We start from the raw sequence: 23555 nt of genomic DNA, 5'->3' as shown, positions 1-23555 counted from the left end.
CAACACAGCAAGTATGACTCCTGCATAAAAATTTTAGGAAAAGCCTTGAGCACTCTCAGTGCATCTGCTAAATCATCCTACAAGTCACGCTGTAGTTCCAGCTTTCTCAAGCTGAGGAGCAATTTACCACCCGCCTCCCCCAGCATGCGCTCCGTTGTTCTGACCAGCAAGTGTGCATAAAATTGAGTTAATTTCCATACTTCTCAGAGAAAGTACCTATGTGATTAGCCCCCGTTTAGTCTGGTGTGCCTGAATCAAAGCCAGCCAGGCACAGAAGCATGCAGTTCATTTCAAGCGTCCTGAGTATCCTCATAATTTGAAAAACAATGTAGTCCTGAGGGCCTAAACATGTATTACACAGTTGGCAACGAAGACACAATCAGGTTAGATCAAAACAGCCCTTAAGTCCATTCAGGTCTGCTTTCCTTCCTGCTACCCCAGTTCTCCGATCAGAAACTGAAGCCATTTCTTCAAATCCCTTATTGAGCCTAAACCAGAAAATCTGAAAGGCATCTGGAGTTCGCACCTACCCAAACAGTGTCGTCTTTTCTGTACTGCTTCCAGTTGCGGCCGGTGTCACTGAACATCAGCGTGTAGCTGGTTACCCAGTCAGAGCTCCCATACCTGCCCTGGGTAGCGACCCCAACAATCTCCACTCTGTCTCCAAGATCAACCTGGAGCCACTGCTGCTCGTTGGAGTCCAGAGGGGACCAGCCTCCAGCTCCTAGGAGAGATGGGATAAAGGCAATGTAGGTAACTTATAGGAACTCAAGAAATTAAACACAAGAAAAAAGCATGTTATTAATTCAGGTTGTTAGAAAGGAGTCCAATTCCTAAAAGCAAAATTGTTCACTCATTATTTTATATTAGAAAATATCCTACCTGTTTTTCATAATTAAACCAAAATTTATATGGAATTCTGAATTGAAGAATTTTTAGGAAATCTATTCATTGTCAGCGGGAGAAAGGTCAGTAAGTATGGCACACACACACACACAAATCTTATCTTTTCCCTCAACTGCTTCTACAGCTCTGGGAATGATGTCTAATTTCTAACTTGATATTTTCTTTTTTGCTGTATTTTGAAGGATGAGGGAAAATGTTAGTTAGCTTGATGTGTGTCCTAAGTGTTGAAAAAAAAACAACCAAACAGTTCACTTAGAGGCTGTAAACGTACTTAAATAATACATTGTAAAGCCAGAGAACATCTGGACAAATAACTAAAAGGAGTGCCTTCACATAGTAGTGGTCTCTTCTTCAAACAAGTTGCACATGAAGATTTTGTTTTCTCTTTTAAAATAAACTACAAAGACAAACATGATTTGCAAGTTATCAACTTCCACTCTCCATTCTTGAATGGAGATTTTTGAAGTCATGCCCACATGTAAGTTCACAGTTTGTAACTCACTTGTGACAAATCCCTTAAAATACTTGAATACTCAAATTCTTCTAGTAGTTAAACAGGCACGTGATCATGTCAGAGCAATGAAACATAGAACTGCAATCACTGCCTGAATTATAACACTCCACTCACTACAATAAATGTTTGCTTATGGTTAAAAAGGCAAGTTTTCCCAGATTGCAATAGATTATCTCATGTTCTCTAGCTTATTCCTATACCTTTTAATTACAGTTAGATTTCTGTTACCTATTTTCTACTCGCACACTCTATATTGCACACTGTTTGTTCTCTATATACATTCAGCATTCATTCCAGCCTTACAAATAAGTGGACAATACAGCTATGAAAAACAGAGAAGCCATTTGTTCTAAAGTACCCAAAGTAGTAAATTTTCAGGCTGCCATTGCTTCAGCAACTCATCATCTTGCTTCGCCATTATTATCAATGTTTACAAGAGTAGTTTCATGCAATTGCATTGAACAAAACTCCACTAGAAAGGGGAAATACTATGTTGAGAATGAAGCATTAACAAATCTACACATAAACTACAAGAATATTCCAAATATACACTTCCAAAGAAAAAAAGTATCAATAAATATTGGTTATAAACAGCTGGGTTTACCTTTATATTTTATTAACTACTCTGTCTCAAAGCTGATCCTTTTAGTAGTGTATTAAAGTGAACCGAGCTGAAAGATCAATAAGTGTGGCTGATATCAAAGAACTGTATTTCAATGACTTTGCCTTTTAAAAACATTCTTGATTTCCCTGGACTATATTGGATTTGACAACCCAAAAGTGATTTTTCTTTTCTTTCTAAAAATACATATCAAAAGTTTCATTATTCATTTCTTTAAAATAGGATTTAGTCCCAGTTCCTGAAAAAGTGTGCTTATTCCAGCTAGAACTGAGTAGAATACCCACCTTGGTATATACTCAGTGACTCAGTCTGCACTGCTCTACCAGAATGCTCCAGGGAAAACAGTTTGCAACCAAACCAATGTGTACTGCTTGCTAACACCATGATTTTTTTTTTTTTTTCCTTCAATGACAACATAAATCTTAATATTGCCAAAAATATTATTTTACTTGCCTAAAATAGAATACTGTTCTTGCCTATTAGCATATCATGAAGATCTAACCAGAATATTAGGAATTTCATTCACTTATTACCTGACTGTTTTAAACCTGCACAGACACACAGCTTGAAGAAGCCCAGAAGCCTGCAAGCCAAAACTCCTAACAATGCACTTTATTACTATTATTTTAATGCTATACTGAGGCTTTTGGGTTTTTTTTTGGTTTTTTTCTTTTAAGTCACAAACTACATATTACTGTTCAAAATCAACCAGCTGCAAATTCAGCTTGTAAGAAACTGTGACTAATGCACTTGGAGCCAAAGAAAACCTTTTAAACCAAAACTTCTCATTCTTGGCACAGACTGAATCAACACAGAAGGCCATAGAAATTCACCTCAAAAGTTCTGAGAGGTAATGGTACAAAGTTGTTCCTTTCACCACTCTAAAGAGCTTATTCTAGATGTATTCAGTGAGTATTAAAGAGAGATGTGGGCATTTTCCTCTTTCCTTTGTTGTATCTTCAGTCAGTCATTCTCCAACACATCAGCAACTACTAAGTGATGAAGAGTCACCCATAAATTATTTGAGATGAGTTTCCAGTAGTTTGTTAAGTATCATAAATAGCACCCACTCCATGTTGTTTGTACTCTCCTGTTCCTACTGCTAGTTTAGACATTAAGGTGATGTTTTTTCCACAGAATTATTCTGCTTTATTATGCACCATTGTTTTCCATTCTGAGCACAGCACCATAGGTTTATCCTTTGGAAGGAAGTCAGAAGAATGATAGACACTGAATGGAAATGTGGGAGGTTTGCACTGGGCTCAAGCTCTCGAATCACAGAGTATAAGGCATCTCTGAACAGCATTTCACTTCACATGAACACATTCATCTGTACAAAGTATCATTCTTTAAATGTGAGCACTGAATAATGCAGCAATGACATCTCTTAGCATTACCTCTGTAGGTTTGGTTGATCTTGCAGTCAAGAAGTCAGACTTGTAAGAGATGTTAAGGGTTACAGACAACACCCTTTCATCTCACGCTTTCCCCTGGGAGGGAGGCAAAAAGCAGCACCCCAAAAACCTACACTGTTCCCCTTTCCAAATTTTTCACCATTATAATTTCTGCAGCAATTACATTGACTTGTGAGAACGGCAGGTAAAATTTCTCTGCAAGGAAGACTGACAAAAACAATGTTACTGAAGACAGTGTCCTCTGAATAGATACTAGCATAACCCTCACAGAGCGTGGTGACACATTGGAAAAGCTTGCCTAAGTAGGCTGTGGATGCCCCATCCTGGAGGCATTCAAAGCCAGGCTGGATGTGGCTCCGGACAGCCTGGTCTGGTGGTTGGTGACCCTGCACATAGCGGGGTGTTTGAAACTAGGTGATCATTGTGGTCCTTTTCAACCCAGGCCATTCTATGATTCTATGATAAGGAAATTGAACAGGATCATATATCTTTTATTAACAGTGTGGCATAAACATAAAATGGACAAAATGTGGCACAGACTACAGTTACTAAATCATGATTTTTGTTTTTTTAGGTAACCTGGAAAATAATAATGTATGATGATGCCACATTACCTCTCTCAAGAAAGTGGGAGAGCGTGATCAAAGTCGATTCATTTGGCACTTCACAATTTGATGTATGAGAAGTAGGCCATTTCCCCATTCTGTCTACCAGATTTTCACTGGCATTCAAGGGATTCCACACATAGTAAAACAGCAAGAAAATGGTTCAATGTGGTAGAAAGAAATGTCATCGTAGAAATATCACACCATAGGAACATATATTGTTCCATGCTCATACTGCTCCATGGCAACAAACAATACTACTAGAAAAATGAGGAAGAAGATCACATGGATTCTCAGCTGGAAATCCAAATGACTACAAGAAATATTATCAAATACTTTTTTCAAACCATTTGTATATTTTGCTATAATTGTTCCAAAATCAGCACTTAAACCCACAGCTATGCAATCAATTCTCCTTGAAGTTCCACAGAACTACTCAAGATGCCCGTGCTTATTTATAACTTATTAACACTAATCAAAAGGAAACATTCTTTTCCATCCCACAGTGTCTTACAAACAGCTCAAATAGCTTTATATTGTGCTACAAACTCTTGAACTTCCTGCTGAAGCTAAGTGCATTCCCGCTGCACAGTTTTACTTTAATGCCCAGATCAAATATTTCTCGGCCACAAGACAAATTCCTTTTGACATTATGTATGTTTTATATTCCTATACATAATTACCTATTCTGACTACTCAAACTGAGAGCTGAGAGATTTGGAAAAGCTCAGTTCATTGTAGCAATTTTCTTTTTTTTTTTTTTTTAATTATTTATTTACTCAAAACAAAGCAACTGATTAATCCCTCTCACGGATAAGTAATATATTTCACATCTCAGAATAACGTTCATCAGAATTTTATTAACTGCTTGTACTACTACAAGTACAGATTTACCAGCATTTTAATTGAGCACTTTCAGGACTGCATGTTAAGCTTTATGGTTTTTTTTTTGTTTGTTTTGTAAGTTTTGTTTTTGTGATTATTATTTTTTAATGGCATATTCCACTGCTGCAGGCTTTTTTTTTTTTATATACAGCTTTTTAGTTATTATCTTCTACTGAATCATCACTATGAATTTAAACATTCTGTTGTATTTTATAAATTCATCTTTACTTGTTACATTTGTATTTACATTAATAAATTTATATTAATAAATATAATTATTTTGCTTTCTATCTTGAAGTACCATTACTTACAGCTATGTTTTATCAATTACAAATGAAAATAAAATGCATCAAAACACTCCAACATAACTAAAAATACAAGAATTATATTATTCCTTGAAATTATATTTCTTGCAAAGGTGTCTATTTTATTTAATCAACTATCAGCCTAAGCTATTTCCTTCAGCCACCACCTATCACCACTTCTTCTCCCAAACCATGTGAAGTCAACTGGAATTACACTCGTGTGTTTCTAAAACAGCCCATGCAATAAAAGAATTAAGCAATGTAGAATTCAAACTCTAGGTCCTTCTGTTGGGTTTAGCTCCTCAGTTATCAAATAAAAATTCAAAACATGAAACAGAATTTGCTTATACATCTGAAACAGCTTCCCTGCTTAGAGCTCAGTTTTAGTATTCTCTTTATGTTTTCACAACTTGCATCCATAAACCACATGAATCATACTGATGTAGTAATGTACATCTAAAGAACTAGAATACATGACAACCCACTACGTGGCAAAACTACCTTAGCACACCTAAATAAGACTTTATTTTTTCCTACACTAAGTTTGCAATCCATGTAAGTTTATTTTAGGCACTGTTAATTTTAAGATTCAGTACACCCAGAGCTGAAATTGCAATAAGATTCATTTTGAATCTTTCCTCTTATCAGAAGACAAAATTAGTGATTTAAGTCAAGTTATGTAAGCATGCTTACTCACTATCTCAGCTATTGCTCGAGATAAAGGCAAAGCAAACTCAAATTCTGTGGTCAATGTCTTCAAACTCCTGTACGTCAGGCAGCTACCATATCACTTTCTACTTGCTGAGGATCTCTGGTTCAAGAGTTTAAATTTAAGACAGTAACTTCCATTTAAGACTTCTTTAATGACGTACCAACTCCCAAACCCTACTGTCAACTATTTAAGTGAGTTTCCTTTAGTATCCTCCTACAGATTTACTAAACCGTAATGTTCAATTAAAAGACACACTGCATAGATTATATTTAAGTAGGAAAATTCTCATTTATTTTCAATTAAAGTCTCTCTATTAGTATCATACTAATTAGTGTTTTTAATAATTAAAATCATACATAATGACACTATGACATACAGGACTTTCCTCTTTTTGAGGCTCTAATTTGGGAATGAGAGCCAATAACTGAAGTCTGCAACAAAATGTCAAATCATGTCCTAGATATTGCCAACTTTTTTTTTTTTTTCTAATATTCAATTAGGTCCCAATAGTTTTACCTCATATATGAACTCATTATCAGGGTCTCAAGCACTCCTTGTTGCAAATGCCTGCAAAGTTTTTCCATTCATTTTTAATATTTCTGCTGAGCTGTGTAATCACTAAATTCCACTAGAACTTGCATATCTAGTTGCTACTGCCCTTAATAAACACCTACACTTGAGAACAAGTTCTCAAGTCTAGTGAGCTTCAAGCTCTAAAAATCATAGCAAAATTATTCAAAAGCAAAATAACAACCCAAGCTTCCTACACAATTTCACTACAATGAGAGAACTTCAAATTCAGTATAAATTTTCTACAATAAAGGGAATGAATTGCTCCTAAATAAAGATCTCACAAAAGCTGAAGTTAACAGCTCTACTCAAACTTGGCTTTGAATACACTGCATACAAACAATTATTCTTCATCACTATGATTAGAATGAATATTTTAGGCATTTCCCACTGCAACCTTACCATCTCGCCTGTTGAGCTTTGCAAAGCTGGGACTGTGAGTACTGAAGAAATCAGAAGAACTGGTAAAGGCTGATGAAGGTAAGGTAGATACCAACGCACCGTCACAATTATCTAAAATGAAGCAAAAAACAAGAACATGTCAACTTCTACTATGTCTATGGTGGTCTATGTTTCTACTCAGTAGACAGAGATTAGAGAGGGATTAAACTTGTGTGTAATCCCTTAGAATGAAGTATATCATCACTGTTGCATGCAACTGCAATTTATCTTCCAGGTCAGCAGTCTGGTAGAACTATAACCTGATGTAAGCTGCTTTTAAAACACTAAATACTTGAAAATATTTCCTTCCAGAGGATGCAATCTTGTGATATATATTGTCCTTTAAGAAGGTAGCAATTCTGGTTGCAAAAGCCATTGAAAGTATACAGTAATGTCCAGCAGACTTTATTTAACACCTCAGTTGCTGTGCTCAGTAAAATATTTATCTACTGAACAGGTATAGCAATGTAGAATTTACAACTTCTTATTTCTGTAATAAGCAACATAAAGGAATACAGGACCTGGCCTTTCACAACACATAAAATTATGTCCCAAATTAGTTTTACAAGTCAAATGAGTGGTCTAGGACTCCCCTCCTTCCTCCCACCCCACCTTCATATCCTCACCTGAGGACAACTATAAGTGTGCTTGCACACTTGCACAAAATGCAATTAAAATTTTGAGCCTATAATGTTTGAAGAAGAATGAAATTAGATACAGTAAATTTTTTTTCTGCACATTATCGTCACATACGTAATTAAGAATATAGTACAGGTTTTCAATGGGGAATAACAATTAAAAATACATATATCAAAATAAACCCCATGGAACAAACCCACGGCACACTTTCAATGAATCTCCCATGGAAGAAACATGAATTAAATTATTGGAAATATCCTGCAAGCTAGCAAGATCTCAGACATCGCAGTGCTCTCAAACTCACAGAGTAAATACTTAATTCGCTGAGGAAGAGATGCATGAATGATACTTTATGGTTACAGAAAGCAAAGAATAGAAACAGATAAGACTTTACAGTTGTGACAGCAAATGTAGGACCATCCAGAATTATGTGAGATGTTTCCCATACAGAGTCTGATTACAGCTGAAATATTATTTATCTTTTTCTGCAATGTTTCTATAGAATAGCATGGATATTTTGTAATCAGAGTCCTCCTCCCTTTATTGTAGGAGGTTCTCTGCTTGTTTGCTCTGTGGGAGATCAACACTGCTGGCTACCTTCAGCATCCCTGTGCACGCTAGGCTGAGGGACAGATAGGAAACTTCCATCACATCAATAGACTTCTACTAAAGGGGAAGAATAGGCAGCCTCTGATCCATTCTGAAGCAGGGACTATTCCTTTATCCATCCACACATTGAGGTAAAATGAAATTATCTTACTAGTACTCAGATGTGAGCTAAAAAGCATTATGATAGGAAATTCCTGAAGCAGCCATAAATCTCTTTCTAAATGCAAATAAGTTTGATTGGGTCATTTAAATATATGCTGGATGTTTTAAAGTAGAAAATTTCCAAAAAATGAAAATAATTATTGTGCAAAAGTAGGGGGGAATTTTACATGAACAACAGAGGCAAACTGTTTGAAAATTAACTCAGTTCTACTTTTATATACAGGTAAGTAGCTTTTAAAGAAAATTAGTCTGTTGATAAAAAAGTATAAATAAAACAAGTATTACACCACTGTGAAAGATGAATAAGCTCAAGTCTGCAGCTCTAAATGAGCAGTTAGAAAGCAGAAATCATTGGTGAGGATTGCTGAAAGAACATAGAGCACATGGCTCAAAATGCTCAAAATGTTAGGAAAGAACACTTTTAATGCAGCAGATTTTTCAGTATGGATTTTTATGCTGACAAATACATTGCAAAACCAATCTTCATGATGGATTGTAAATAATATTAAACATAAATCCAATTGATATTCTGAAGGAATCAGGATGATATATTAGTTTTCTAAATGTGTACAAAAATAATACTCTGATGGATTAGCAAATAAGAGGGGGTGGCAGAAGTGGAAAACTATTAATACAGATTTAGTTACTGGCCCACAAACTGGATTAAAATATTTGATTCACTAGTTTAGAACTTAAGCTTCCAAACAGCAGAACACAAACCACAGGCCAGGTTATGCAAAAATGATTTCATGCAAAATAATGCAAGGGTTGATGAGAAATTCAGCCCGCGAGGAGATAAAGAATAGCAGCTCTAAGAGATTTTGTCTAGCACATCTATCCCGGAAAAATCAAATTAAACAAACTTAGTACTATTTTATTTTATTATAATTTATTTATAATATTTTATATATTTTATATAAATATATATTTTTATATATTTTTATTTTTATATATTTACATAAATATATATTTATATATTATAATATTTTATTATATTTATTATAATTAGTAAGAGGAGGAAACGTACATTTATTACACTTAGTTCTGAAAGTATTTTATTTAACACTACTCACATCTAGATTAAAACCAGGTCTATTTCAAAATCAGCATAACCAATATAATTCAAAGCAACCTATAAATAAAAATAAACCTCCTAAATTCACTATCACTTATGATCTGAATGAAGACGTCAACCAGTAAATAGATCAGCACACCAAACTCCCTCAAACTTCAGCATTCTATAAAATCTAGCAAAGGGGTTTAGAAACTCTCAAAAGGAGGTTCAAGGTCCTTGTGACAGATCTACATTAAGATAGAAGTGACATCAGCTCTGTGTTACACTGCCAAAGTGTCTATATGGGACTCAAGAGCAGGACAGACTCCTCAAGGAGAGACCCCCCATTGTTCTCTTGGTCATCCTCCAAGAAACCTTCTTCCCCAGAGCTTTCTGTGCTTGGTTATCTGAAACCAAATGAAGTGTCATGAATACCTTTCTTAGAGCTTTAAGAGGAAATGAGACTAAGAGCCTTGATTTTATCTATTAAAAAATGCCAAGTGTATTTTCTAATGAAACTATGCTCCAGGAAGATACTATGTGTGAAGCTGACAGGCTAAATTGGCAAAAAATTGCTCTTTTCCTTTGTGTAACAACATCAATGATGCTATGCCTAAGTCTGTAAATGAACCATATTTACATTTTAAATTGGCATCACAAATATTAAAATTGCATTATCTATCATATATGTGCAAGCTTTCTCTAGCTGTAAATATTCAGTCATTGTCATAAGGACTACTAAGCATCACTTGGAAATAGAGGCCGGATATAAAGGAAGAAATTTTAATGTAAATAACGTCTAAAAGGGTAGCTCACCCCAGATCTGAGCATATCAGTCTGTCATCCACCAGTTGTCCATGACTAGAATCACAGCAGCAATCTCTGGATTCTAACAATTACTGGATGTTATCATTAGATACATATAGGATAGCAAGCATCTCAGAACTACAGCAAGCGTAAACCTTTTCAGAGCAATGCATTCAGGAGGTTAGCCAAGATCTCTGGAGGATACATCATGGAAAGTGACAATTACTTCTTCTAACTGCCAGATGCTTTATCTACAATTCCATAACTGTTGCTCCAGTCCCCAGACACATTCACCTGGATCTCAGCTGCTACAACATTATAATGTCACTTTCACGCCAAATTCTGGAATCCTCTAATGTTTTTCTCAAGAAAAGAATATGCTACAAGGAGGAGTTGCTACAAGGAGGAGTCCATAACTAACTATAAAAACATGTAATTTTAAGGCTTTGGGATTTAGGAAGAGCATTAACAATTTGAAGATAGCTCAGAGAGCACCAGAACAAATACAGTTTGCCTCTCTACAGATAAGAGAATAATGATTGACTTTAAGGAACAGCCTCCAAGCAAAGCTGATTCTTGAGTGGATACTCTGACAAGATGCAAGGTCACTCTTCTGATCTTCCTTCAAAGCTAATTGCACAATAACAGAGGTTGGACTTAACAGCCCTAAACATACAGACTTACAATTCAGGGCATGCCGTAGCTTTACAAGCCAAATGAAATGTCAAAGCAGAGAGAAGTGTTTAGGATGCATCAGTCAACAATCCAGGCCATATGCTCTGACATGTCCCTGTCTGACACGCTGCACATATGAAATGTACAGATTGAGCTCTCCATACTTTGCTGATATAGACAGTGAGTTTCAAAAAGGTGGGATGTGAACACAGAGTGGGGATCATCCCATAAGCTCCACATCTTTGAGAAGTCAAAGAAAACACACATACATATATTAACATTAATAAAATCCTTTCTTATGGAATTTTGTATATTTCCTTTTTTGATAGCGTAGAATTAGAAAGAGGTGAAATATTTGCACATATTTAGGGTCCGAAAGGATTCACAGTAATACTTACAGCAACAGCCAACATTTCAAGAAATATTCTCTCTCTCATTTGCTGTGACAGAAAAAGCCTTTATTCCAGATTTCTACTTTCTCAATCTACTCTACAAGGCAAAAAGCCCTGGAAATTTGTCAGAATAATAACAGCTTTGAGTCAGTTGCATTATATTTCCATAGAAAGTATTGATTTTAACGAAGAAACCATTCCATGCTGAAAAATCGTTTAAAACATCTGGACAAAGAAAATCGCTGCTATCTTGTTGTTTTTTTCCCCTGCATTCTCTTGCCAGCCAGATAATTAGCAAAAAACTATCACAAAAAAAGAGCATCTAATTGTACCTATAAACTGCATTCTACATGCAAATCACATGACAATACAGATGTTGACTAGCATTTCAGAAACGGATGTTGACCTTGACTATGTTAAGTTCTGAAAAACAAGCAATTATGGATAACATTTGTAATTTAATGTAAATTAATTGAATTGTCCTCCAAAATGTTGCTTCTGAAAGGGAAAAAAAATGCACATTTACATTGAATCATTGAATCAATTTTTCTGATTTTTATTCATTCCTATTTTTTAGAAAATGACAGTAAGTTAAAAAAAAAAAAAAGCAGAAATTCCCAATCTATAAAGAAGTTATTTGGTTTAGTGTTTTTCATATCTTTCTTGCAGCTTTAATTTCCTTCCAAGTAAAAATGTCTTCTCTTTCCTTTTGTCTCCACATATTTCTATTTTGTTCAACAACATTCATTTTAAAACACAAATATAAACATCATCATTTCAGATTTCAAAGACATTTAATTAGGACTTAGATACTAATTTTGGGATCCTGTAAAAGATGCCAACTAATAACAATTTTAGCTAAAAATTCATAAGTTTGTGAACTTTGTTAAAGACTTTGTGCCGAAATATCTGATTAAGATCTACACTTTATGACAGCATTCACCAAATGCAATGAATTATGATCATGAAAAAAGTGACTTAGAAAAATGATTCTAGATCCTGGAGAAATAGGACATCAGAAGTCTACCATCCTTCATAAACATGCAGAATGAAGCCGGTATTTCACCAAATTTGTTTTCTGCATAGAATATGGACAGCCCAGCTTCACTAATTCTTCCAGTACAAGCTTATGTAGGTGCTGGTGAGCATAATGCGATCCAGCTTTTAACTTTCTTCAATTCTGAGATAATATTTTGCTGCAGCAACCAATGTGAATTAGATTTCCAATTAGTGGGTTCTGAAGATACTCAGAGAGCCGTAAACTCCCAGATTACACTAATGTTTCTTTCAGCCTCTTTTGAGGAGGATCAATCCCTGGAACACAGACTGATAGTTACCAGCCATGACAGAGATGCATTAACAAACTCAGCCTGCTGCTATTTCCTTGTCTGCTTAAAGAGTCAGCAGGACAAAACACATTGATTTCCACTTGTGAAGGCCATCCAGAAAGGGCATGAGCATTTCTTTAATGAAAGTTTTGATGAAGAGGACACAATCAGGGAAAGATCACCAGCCCTTGAGTTTCATGGATTTCCCATATTTCAAACTTGAACTACTTTTAATAACACTGTGTGTCCTCATTGAGACAAATTTGCAGAAAATCTTTGACTATAAAGTTTGTATTACTTCTCCCTATCATATTGTTAGTCAGGATCATGTATGCAGCAACAACTTGATTCCCCTGTAAATATAGAGTATTTGACAAGCCAAACTAAGACTGTGGTTTACTATTTTATAGTAAACATGAAGGAGATTTTAGGCGGAATAAGAGGCATCATAGCTTCTTATTTGAGGCCTTGCTTGGAATTTAAAGGTATTTAAGTGCAGCTTTTGTTGCCAAGATGTAATTTTATTCATTATTAAAATACCAGCAGAGTTACAGATGATGCTAAAGTTAAACTGTGTGCATCATCTTGATTGCAACTGTAAATTGTCTCCTTACTGGGATTTGAAATTGAAAAGATTCACTGGTATTTACAAGCTAGAAAAAATTCTCCTTAGCACCACACACTTAATGGTATACTTTGTTTTAAAGACATAAAACATGCATTTTGTACAATGCCTCCAACAGTGTTCAGAAATGACAACTGATGGCTTCCAGTTCATCTGTTTTTCTCCTCCCTTCTGCAGGTACATTTCTAAATATGAGAAATAAATAATTGAATATTAATATGAAAATAGCCTTCTACCTTTCAAGTTTTTATGTGTATGGGAGAAGGTGGAGATTCTGGAACATTCACCGAGGGAGAAAGAAGGGGTGGAAGATCACAACACAATAAAATGAAACAGACACATAGACAGACAAAAGAAACAGGAAATGCAGAAACCACAGTATAGAGATTTGGAGATATCTATGTCAAAAGTCCCTACACAGAGCATCTCATGCCTATCTGATTCTACTAGGTTCTACTACCATGAATACGTAGGAAGAAATTCTGGGGAAAGCACAGGGAAAAAAATTTTTTTTTTTTCAGTAAAGGAAAATTCTGTGTTTTGTTGTATATTTTAATTTTTCCTTTTTTTTTTTTTTTGTCTTGAGTCTGGCCTACACTTGCATGCATAGCTGTGAACTCCATCTGTTAGCAGATAGGCATGGCTTATTTTTCAAGTTGTAAGACACAAGAGAATGTAGTTAACACAAGAGTGTTCCTTTCTCCTGTCTTGCTATAACGCAAGTAAACAACAATAATTTAGCTAATCACAAACTCTTCCCAAATGACTGTAAATTACATAAATGTTCTTCAATATGCCTTTAAACTTTGACATACAAGTATTATTCAGTCACAGTATTTATAGAGCATCTTTTTATGACACATTATGTACTAGTAACTTTGCCTTACAAAAAGCAGTCAAGTTTGGTTTTGAATGATGCAAAGGGCTCTCAAAAAGCTCTGCTTAAATAGCTAGTCTTATTTATTTACTTTGAAATGAGCAATCTAACTTCTACTTACGTAAGGAAGACAGAGCTGAGGAGCAAAGCAATCATGCAATATTTGTGCTTATAAAGTCAAAAGGTGAATTTCAAATAATCATCAATGCAGCTGTAATGAACTATAATACAGAAACAGAATTTTGTTTCGAGAGGGTCAAAGAACATCTGACAAACTAACTACTGAGAAGAGGTAGGGAAAGCGATCTTATTTTTAAGTAACAAAAGATTCCAGCCCTGTCATTGTCCATGCTGTTTAGGTTAGTCACAATGACTGCACAAGCAGAATGAAGGTTCCATTCATATCCTCTAAGATGTGCTTTTCACTAGATCACACTTAAGTTGCTTTTTTTTAAACAGAAATATCAACTGGTGTCAACAACAGCAAATCCATAAGAGAAATCTGCTGAATAAGAGGACAGTCAGATCTCAACAATCACCAAAACAGAAGAAAAGCAGAAAAGAAAAAACAACACACACACACACACAAAAAACATATTAAAAGGATGTGGTGACACAGCTTGTCAACACATATTTCTATGAAGAAATCTGCAAAAGCAGATCATCGCCCAAAGCTGCGATTTCCTGTTTTTCCTGCGATTTCCCCTGTTGTCAGGGGTTCTTACTTCTTTCTACTTGCAGAATATCATTCTTCAGCCTATTTGCTTTTTTTTAATTAGCATTTGTGTTACTTAAGAGTGCTCTATCTTTGAGATGAGATCAGAGAGCTACAAAGCTGACCCAGCAGGTGGAAGGGATTCTGTATCTGAAGTTTGTCCTTTCATCATGTGGCACACTTCAGCGGACAGTCAGCATAAATCCCTTCCATCCCTAGAAGAGCAATAGATCCAGAGGTTGCCTTTCTCTATAGGACAGTACTCAAAGTACAGTTTTTCCCAAAGGAAGTAAATACAAGAGCACAGAGACCCTTTGTCATGGCCACATAGCACCACAAGCATTCCTTTTAGCCTTGTTTACGTAAGACTCCTTAGTTGTGCATCATAATTAAGTTGCTGATATCATTCAGTGATCAGTGATGTATTCTAGTTTACAACTTTCAGCAGTACTGACACAAATACACAAGCTTGCACCTATACATCCTTCAAAAGTATCACATCACAACTGAAACAGGAGTGCAGGACTTCATAAATATTGTTATATTTTGATATGGATACAAAAATACAACATTTGCTTTAAAACACCGTAATATGTAAATTTAAAACACTGCAGTTGCAGAACAGAAATGTAAACGCATCTGCACTCATCAGCAAGCTGCCAGTCTCATTATTAGAGGAAAAAAATACAAGAAAGATGAGAGGCAGCTGAACTGAGTTCAGTGTAGGCATGTACAACCTAAAATTAAAATGCAGAGAGGCTAAGGCAGATTTTCTGCTAATGTAACTCTATGTTAAGATTATTCAGGAATTTACTGGTGAGCAGTTTTTGCAAGTTGTCTAAATACAATTTTTGAAATGGAAATGTAAATACCTGTTTCAAAGTTTATTGGGAAACGAGTGGAGAGCAGGAGAGAAATTTTTTCTTTTAATCTGTGGAGCAAGAGCAGTAAATAAATTTGCATGCTGACAGGCACATCAAAGCCAATTCAGGAAATGCAAATGCTTTATTTGCAGGGAGTGGGTAACTAACACCTCTGGGGGAGAAGGTCCGCTTCCTAGCCCAATCTGGAAACAGCTTCAACAGTCTTAGTAGAACTCTGGCAGCTTTCACCACCTAATCTCCAGCCCAGAGACAGAAATACAGTTCTATTTCTCCAAATTGGATAGATCTTTCATACAGATAAACATCTATGGTATTCCTCACACCTTTAGTGACCTTCAAATTCAGCATGCATGCAGAAGCACTGCTGCAAATTTCAGTGAAGCATCTTAACACTCACACCTGTCTCCAGGGATGCATAAGCCCCTTAAGTGAGGGCTCCCATTACACCAAACTGGATTTGTAGAAGTACACAGTGCCAGTAGAAATGCCTCAGATAACAAAAATCGTGATCTGATTCCCATGAAGCCAGACCTACAAGCGCCTGCATCAGTGCTGGATGCTCCGTGCCCACTCTCCCTCTAACTCAAAGACTATTTCAGAAGGGCAATGAATTTCGGCAGTCTCCATCACATAAAATTTATTAGTTCGTAGCTCTCTCATTCTTAAACAAGATTTTTCTGTTCTGGTTTTTCCTACGGACCTCTGTGGAAAGGGTTCATTTATTCAGGCAAAGACGTTCAGACAATTCTGTACCTTTGTCTGATGAGGTTATTTTGCAGAGATCTAAATTTACAGCCCCTATGCCTAAGCAAACAACAGAAGCAACAACAAAGGCACAGAATGCTGATGAGTTTCAGAGGCGTACCCAGGTAACAGCAATTTAAAAGCCATCAATAACCTAGAGGTTGTCCCTTGAATTTTCAAATCAATCACGGTCAAGTGAGTTCAATTTTTACTTTTCCTTTGAATCTTTGACGAATTCATGGATAAAATTGATTAAAGAGGGGAAAAATAAAGAGCATGGGGTTCACTAAACATTTTCTGTTTAGAAGAAAACCTCTTCAAATTGTGCAACATACAAGATGGCATACTGAAAAGCAATTATAACTCTGAGAATTTCAGTACATCCCATAAGGCTGAGAGAATGTTCAATTTGCAGGCTGTGAGCAAGGATTAACAGAGATGAAGGTAGTAAGTAAGTGCCCATGTACCACTGAATTTAAATGTAATGTCATTTCAAGGGATGATAAGTAATCATTTCATGTCTCAGTAACCTCCAACAAAAGCACCTTATTTAGCTCAAAAATACCCATTTTTAAGACTCTTCTGTGCAAGTTAATGGCTTAGATAAGGAACTATATTGAAAAAAGTTAGAAATTCCCATTCTCAGCCAAGGTGAAAGCACCTTTGATGTCAGTTTACTGATGAAAATTTTCTGCCAGGCATTTCTTAGGACAGCGTGTTCTCTCTTCATCTAAGTGAAAAAAAAACAAAACCACACTCTTCTATTACTATTGAGCACGTTGTCAAGTAAACAAGAGAGTTTCTATACAGATTTTGTTTTTTGTCTCTGACCATTCATGACTACTTTGGGGATCAGCATTGAACCCCCTTGTGCTGTAGTCTTTTCTTCCAATCTTACTCTCTGTTCAGCATCCATACCTTGACATGAACAAGATGCTGGCACTAAGTAATCACATTTCTCAACTTTCACATCACTAGAGGTTTGATCCATGCCTTAGACTCACTTCAGCTATTCATTGTAATTGATTATATATATATATATATAAAATAATAAAATTATATATAATTATTTTATTATTATTATTATTATTATTTTACTTTTTTCTAATGTGGAAGTTATTACTCAGCCTTTTGAAAAACTTTCATCACCTGCTGATGTTAAGCAAGTATGCCAGAAGACACCCGCAAACACAAAACAAAGGAGTCAGTAACAAGCAGTTCTCTTGGACTAGGACACATGGCAAGATTGATGGCACAATCAACATTTCCAGTGATGCCCTATCCATAACTCTCAATTGCAACCCTTGAGCCAATGAAGAAGGATGGTGGACAAGATGTTTCTTACCCATGGAGGAAGAAAAGGTAACAGAGTTCAGAGTCCAAGCTGGGGACTCTGGCAAACACACAGAGCCAATCAGGAGCCAAAGGGACTAATAAAAACCAAATTTTTTTGTGTGTGCATGGTATCTTTCCAAATCAGTAATAAAAATGCTTTAGAAAACAGATATTCCCCCCAGAAGATCCAATATAAATATTATTTATTAATCATGGATTCAGTACTTTCTTCACCCATACTGATGACGCTGTTGAATGCAACATCCAGAAAAATCTGTATGAATGCAGGAATGCCTTTGACAGTCCCAAAGTATGACATTTCTTTTTCTTTTTCTTTTTTTTTTTTTAAGTAGCAATCATAGAAGCCAACCAGAGCAGAGCTGCCAAGACCAACTTGTCACACTTGGCTAGAGGCTCACATCCCAGTCCGATCCCAAATCAACTACAAGTTTCACATGCAAACAAAGGATATATATCTCATATAAATTATGATGATAATTTGATTCCAGTGTTAAAGACATTATTAAAGAGCTTGATCTCCTGGATTTAACTTAGAGTACAGGAGGACTGGAGGGTAAGAGAAAACTCACACCCTATACAGAATACTGCAGGACTATTCACATTAAGACTTGCAAAATTTATTTGTTCTGTAATAAGATTACCAACACGAGCAACAGAGTTGAAAATTTCAATAGGCAAAGCATTGCAATGCTGTACTCTTTCTACATGAAATTAAGAAAAAAAACCATGCTTTCATCATTTTAAAAAGCACACTGAATATACAAGGAAGTCAAAAATGAAAAGCAGGAAATTTAAAATATTGACTATCAGTTTAAAAACCAGCAGAACTTCAGCAGTCAGGTACCCTTCTTAAAGACTGTATCTTTTATTTTGTTGAAGAAGGCCACATTGCAACTAACAAGGAAAAAGGTCATCTTCTATCAGTATTTGTGATTTTGTACATAGGGAAAAATGATAATCCTTAGTAAAAAACCCCAAAAATATCAAACTACAAAAAAATCATACCAACACAAAACCACAGTACTACATTCTATTGTCCCTTGTCAAAAACAGTATAAAAAACAAATCCATCTATGTTAAATTATAGTGAGCAGTCTTTGTAGATACAGATGTCAGACTTGGAATATTACTTGAGTAATAATCTGATACCTTTATTTTTAGATAGACAAATAGAAAACTCCCCCAGGCTCCATAACAACTTGCTATTTTGTTTAGACATCCTACTCTTTCGATACCGAATGACTACTTTAAATGCTTTCACATACAATTATGGCTCACTCCAAGCACATTTTCTTAAAATCAAAGAAATTGTATATATAAAAGGTAATAATCTTTAAATGCAGAGGTACACCAAGCTGTTTGTTTTCTTGCTCTTTAAATTAAATTCAGACCCTTCTGCAGATTTCTGCAACTTCACACCCCACTTTAATACATGAACTCCCACAGGTTTTTATCTCTTTGGCAAAGCAATTAATAAAGCATGGCTCAAGTCGTTATGGGTTTATTCTATACTTCTCTAAATCCCTTGAGATAAATAAGAAATAAGTGTTTGTTTTGAGCCTTCTGAAATCTGAATCATTTCTGCAAAGTCCTGCAGCCTTGAAATAAGTCTAATTACCTGCAAGTGTTCATACATATAAGTATACATTCAAACTTACTCCCCTACGTGGCAAGCTTTTTAAAGATCAAAGAATTAACTGTAGCCTTGAGGCTCTCTTTGAAAAATTAACATTTAATGGTGTCACACACACCAAAGTCCTGCACATTGCTTTGTAGACAAACCCTTCTATAAAGGAAGCAGGTAACAACTAGCACTTTTCAAAGGACTCAGGAATAAAGTACTGGAAGATCCATGGTCAAAGCCTCTAGACCAAGAAATGAGATGCCCAGCTGTCTCACCACAGGTGACTTTGCAGCATCTTAACTCAGTACCACAGTTCAGTTAAAAAAAATCCAAACCAACCAACCGAAAAAAAACACATAAGAGAGCCCTCTCCTTATTTTTGCCCTGAGGCACTTGACATTCAGCTCTTACTTCTTTTGTTGTTGCCACAGAACAGATTTACTCATGAAACTCAAAATCACAGAGTGGCTGAGGTGGACCTCTGGAGATCATCTGGTCCAGTTTCACTGTTTGAACAGGATTTCCTATAGCAGACTGCCCAGAACCACGTACATACTCACACTGATGCTAGTAAGGCTTTCTTCTAAACTCTAGGGACAGAGAAATGTCTTAGTAAATTCATTGCATTTGTCCTATCTTGGAATACAAAACATTGTTCAGGAATAACGAAACTCTCTTGCAGTGGTGGGCTGTAAGCTGAAGAAACTCCATGAAGAGCCATACTCCATGTCTTACAAAGTTGAACTTCAAGAAAATAATAACTCAAGCGGGAAGGCTTGAAAAAATTAGTTCTCCAGGGGATAAATTTCTAATATGCTAATGGTGTCTCAGAATATATATATGATAATACAGAGAAATAGACTACAGAGATGATGATACAAATTGTCACCTGTCCACTAGAAAGGGTTAAGGAGGTAAGTTCATTTTATCTCATGTTCTTTGTTTGGTTTTTGGTTTTCTTGGAGGAATGAAAATCAGTTTCAAATCAGAAAGCTAGCTGCTTACATTTAGATATTTTATTCAGGTAAATTTATACGTCACAGTCACATTCCTTCCAAATATCCCATTAAAGAGGAGAATGGAGAAAGAAAGAAAATAGCTCAAATAGGCAAACATTCAGAAGTACTCCTGAATAACTGCAGGTGGGTCATCTGTTTTTTCACCTTGAAGACTTTTCAAATTGTGAAAAGAAGCCTGTATGAAAGTTAATTCTAAATTCCATTTTCCTGTTAGACTCTTTTAACACATGAATCCTACTTTGCCCCAAAAACATTGAGATTGGACCACTCATTATTAGAGGCAATATGAATTATTACACAAGCTGCTGCTACTTTTCTCATTGTTTCTTTCACCTAGATTGATAATAAAAAGTGTTAACTAGGGGAAATGATCAACCCCTCCCAACAAACACATGAAGTTCCAGAATGATCTGAGCGGTCCCTGCCACACATTCATCCCTGGAAGGTTAAGTGGATTTTGATGAAGCCATCAACTTCAGCCACAAAGGGCTTGAGCCGATGCCAAATGAGATCAAAGGGATATTTTTTCTTCCTCCATTAACTTCAATGGGCTCCAAATAAAAGCTAGTGGGCTCCAACATGCCTGCTAATTGTAAAGGGAATTTAAATCCCAGTAAATCATTCCGACTATGGAGCCTTCAAAACCAGAATGACAATGGGAAACCTATATGATATACTGTGAACTATGCATATGACTCTGCGAACTACTGAATTCATGGCAAAACTATATTAATGTTGTCCCAGAAGTTAAGAACTCTTTGAGAGAACTGTGAACTCAACTGTCCTCTGGAGTCCCCCAAACCAAGCAGCTCTGCTAACATTACTACTTCTTGTTCTCAAGGAATCACAATAACAAGTCATTTGAAACTCATCAAATGAATGGAAAGTACTAGAATTAAGCCTGGGAAAAGGGCAGGGGAAACTAAAAGGAGGAAATTAAGAACACAGGCATTAGGAAAGTTGAATAGGACAGATTCAGTGAGAAAATGAAGAGCCAGAACAGTTATAACCTTTCACTTTTAAAAGAGTTCAGATCTGTTAGTATAGTATTTGAATGAAGCAAAATTGAGTGCTATGAGGATGGTAGAGTAGAAGCTAATTTAGGTACGTGTATGGAGCTTGGGTTGATTAGGTCATTCACAGCCTGAAGCTTTCTGACCATAATAAAGCCTATTCCAAGTCATCCCTGCTGTGCCTCACTTCTGTTTATTTGACTAGCTCTGTTCAAGGTCCAGATTTGGCAGGGCCTCTATTCCCCCCAATGTGCATTTCATTTCCAACCATCTGCTGAAGACTCAGAGCCTCCTCTCTGAAATTTGAAAGATTTAATGACAATTAGCTTGAAAATACCCTTTTTAATTTTATTAACAGATTGTAGAATCAAGAAAATTCACAGGGGGAAATGAATTAAATCGTACTGACTTTTCCCATCACTAGACCTGCCTACCAAGCAGTACCTACGAGACACATATGGGAAGCTGGAAACTACTTTGAATTCCGAGCTAGGACACTAATCTTGCAAGAATAATCACAATGCCCAACTTCTGCTGTTACGTACTTTACTATCTCAAATAAGACCCTGCGGAGATGCACTAAACTGTGTGCAAGCCATTCAACATAATTGTTATTTGGTGTTGTGCCTCATATCACTTGTCCAATCTGCTAGTTCCTTTCCCCTTCCATAAGTATCAAATTTGACAAATGTTAGAGGCAAGCAAGTTGCCCTATAGCTGGTCTGAGAAATTTAGGTTGAATAAGAGTTCATCTTGCTTCACTCTTTTTGAAAATGCAGATTTTTATCTTTTGCAGTGGTTGTTTTGGTTTACCTGTTTATTTTTAAATATAGTGTCACCAGTGCACATGCTCTTTTTCATAGTAATTCACAGCACTGGCAACTTTTAGAAACATGACTCATACTGTCAACTTCCTAAAACACCACTGATGTAATTATGTTCCAAAAATAAAATCTTTAAGTTTCAACAGCATCTCAGACATCAATTGGATTAGCTTCACTTATCAAAACTAGAGGTGGTCAGATATGTCTGTAGAATACCCATTTGCTTGAGGGTAATAAACTACTATTTATATTTCTTCCAAAAGGGAAATTACCTCTTTTGGTTCATTATAAAGCCAAGATCGTATAGCTGCAGTCTACGGTCAGATTTATTTATGATTCAAATTCTCTGCGTGTCCAGGAAACTGGTTCTTACCAGTTTCTTTTTACTATCTTGATAGTACAAGTCAAATCTGCTTTCAAAATCATTTCTCAACAAGAGCTAGGAGGGTCAGTTATTCCTAAGTACAATTGCAGAAAAAAAAGGTACTACTCTGGAAAACTTGGTAGGCATAACCACTCACGAGTACTTAGTGAGGTCTGTTTACTTTGCAGTCTTCTGCATTACGGCATCTAGACACCTTCAGTTTCAATATGCTAAGGACAACAGTCAAGAAAGCGAGCCACCTGAGTTCAAGCTAAGGTACATTTTTCAGAAACAAGGCATAAAGTCTTGTGTGCACTTCATCACACTTCCCACAGAAAAGCATTTGTGTAGATTCCCTAGCTAAAAGCACAGCTTAATTATTTTTGGAAGATCAGGAAGCAGAGTTTGGATTGTGGAGCTAGCAGAGAAGTAACAACTAATAAGCCAAGCAACTGCAGCATGAAAATATGACAGGTGCAAAATTACCTTCTGTAACTCCACGCCAAATGGAGTGTGTGTACTCATTCATAATTAGGCTTTTCACACCTCACATAGTCTAAATGGATTTCTGGCTATGTTTATTATCATAACGCTTCTCCTAAGAGCAAAGACCTCAGTAAGGAAAACTGTCTTTTGATCACCCAAGTATGGAGTAGTTCTGAGTTGTTTGTTTTGTTTTGTTTTTAACCGCTAGTAAACCTTGTCCTTTTTTAATTACTATATTTATCTATCTTTACTTCTTCCACAAACTGATTAGGGCTCTATATCTCAGCAAATACCCCATAAAAATAATGGTAATCAGGACATGTAGAGAACTTTTAAATTTTAGACCTGTTTGATTTAAAAAATAGATAACTTCCAAGCTTGCA

General features: G+C 35.9%; 1 protein-coding gene across 2 annotated transcripts in view; it reads right to left on the bottom strand.

Moving 5' to 3' along the window:
• Positions 1–23555, bottom strand: part of CNTNAP5 (contactin associated protein family member 5) — a 253462-nt gene that overhangs the window by 184363 nt on the left and 45544 nt on the right. For both annotated transcript variants that reach the window (XM_090143720.1, XM_090143721.1), the window contains exons 3-4: positions 6937–7047; positions 531–724 (exon numbers count right to left, since the gene is read on the bottom strand). In XM_090143720.1, the coding sequence (XP_089999846.1) occupies positions 531–724; positions 6937–7047 (305 nt within the window). The remainder of the gene's footprint in view (positions 1–530; positions 725–6936; positions 7048–23555) is intronic.

The sequence above is a fragment of the Phasianus colchicus genome, chromosome 7 (assembly GCF_987193195.1).
Source record: "Phasianus colchicus chromosome 7, bPhaCol1.hap1.1, whole genome shotgun sequence".
Classification (NCBI taxonomy): Eukaryota; Metazoa; Chordata; class Aves; order Galliformes; family Phasianidae; genus Phasianus; species Phasianus colchicus.
This window is presented reverse-complemented; position numbering and strand designations above follow the sequence as displayed.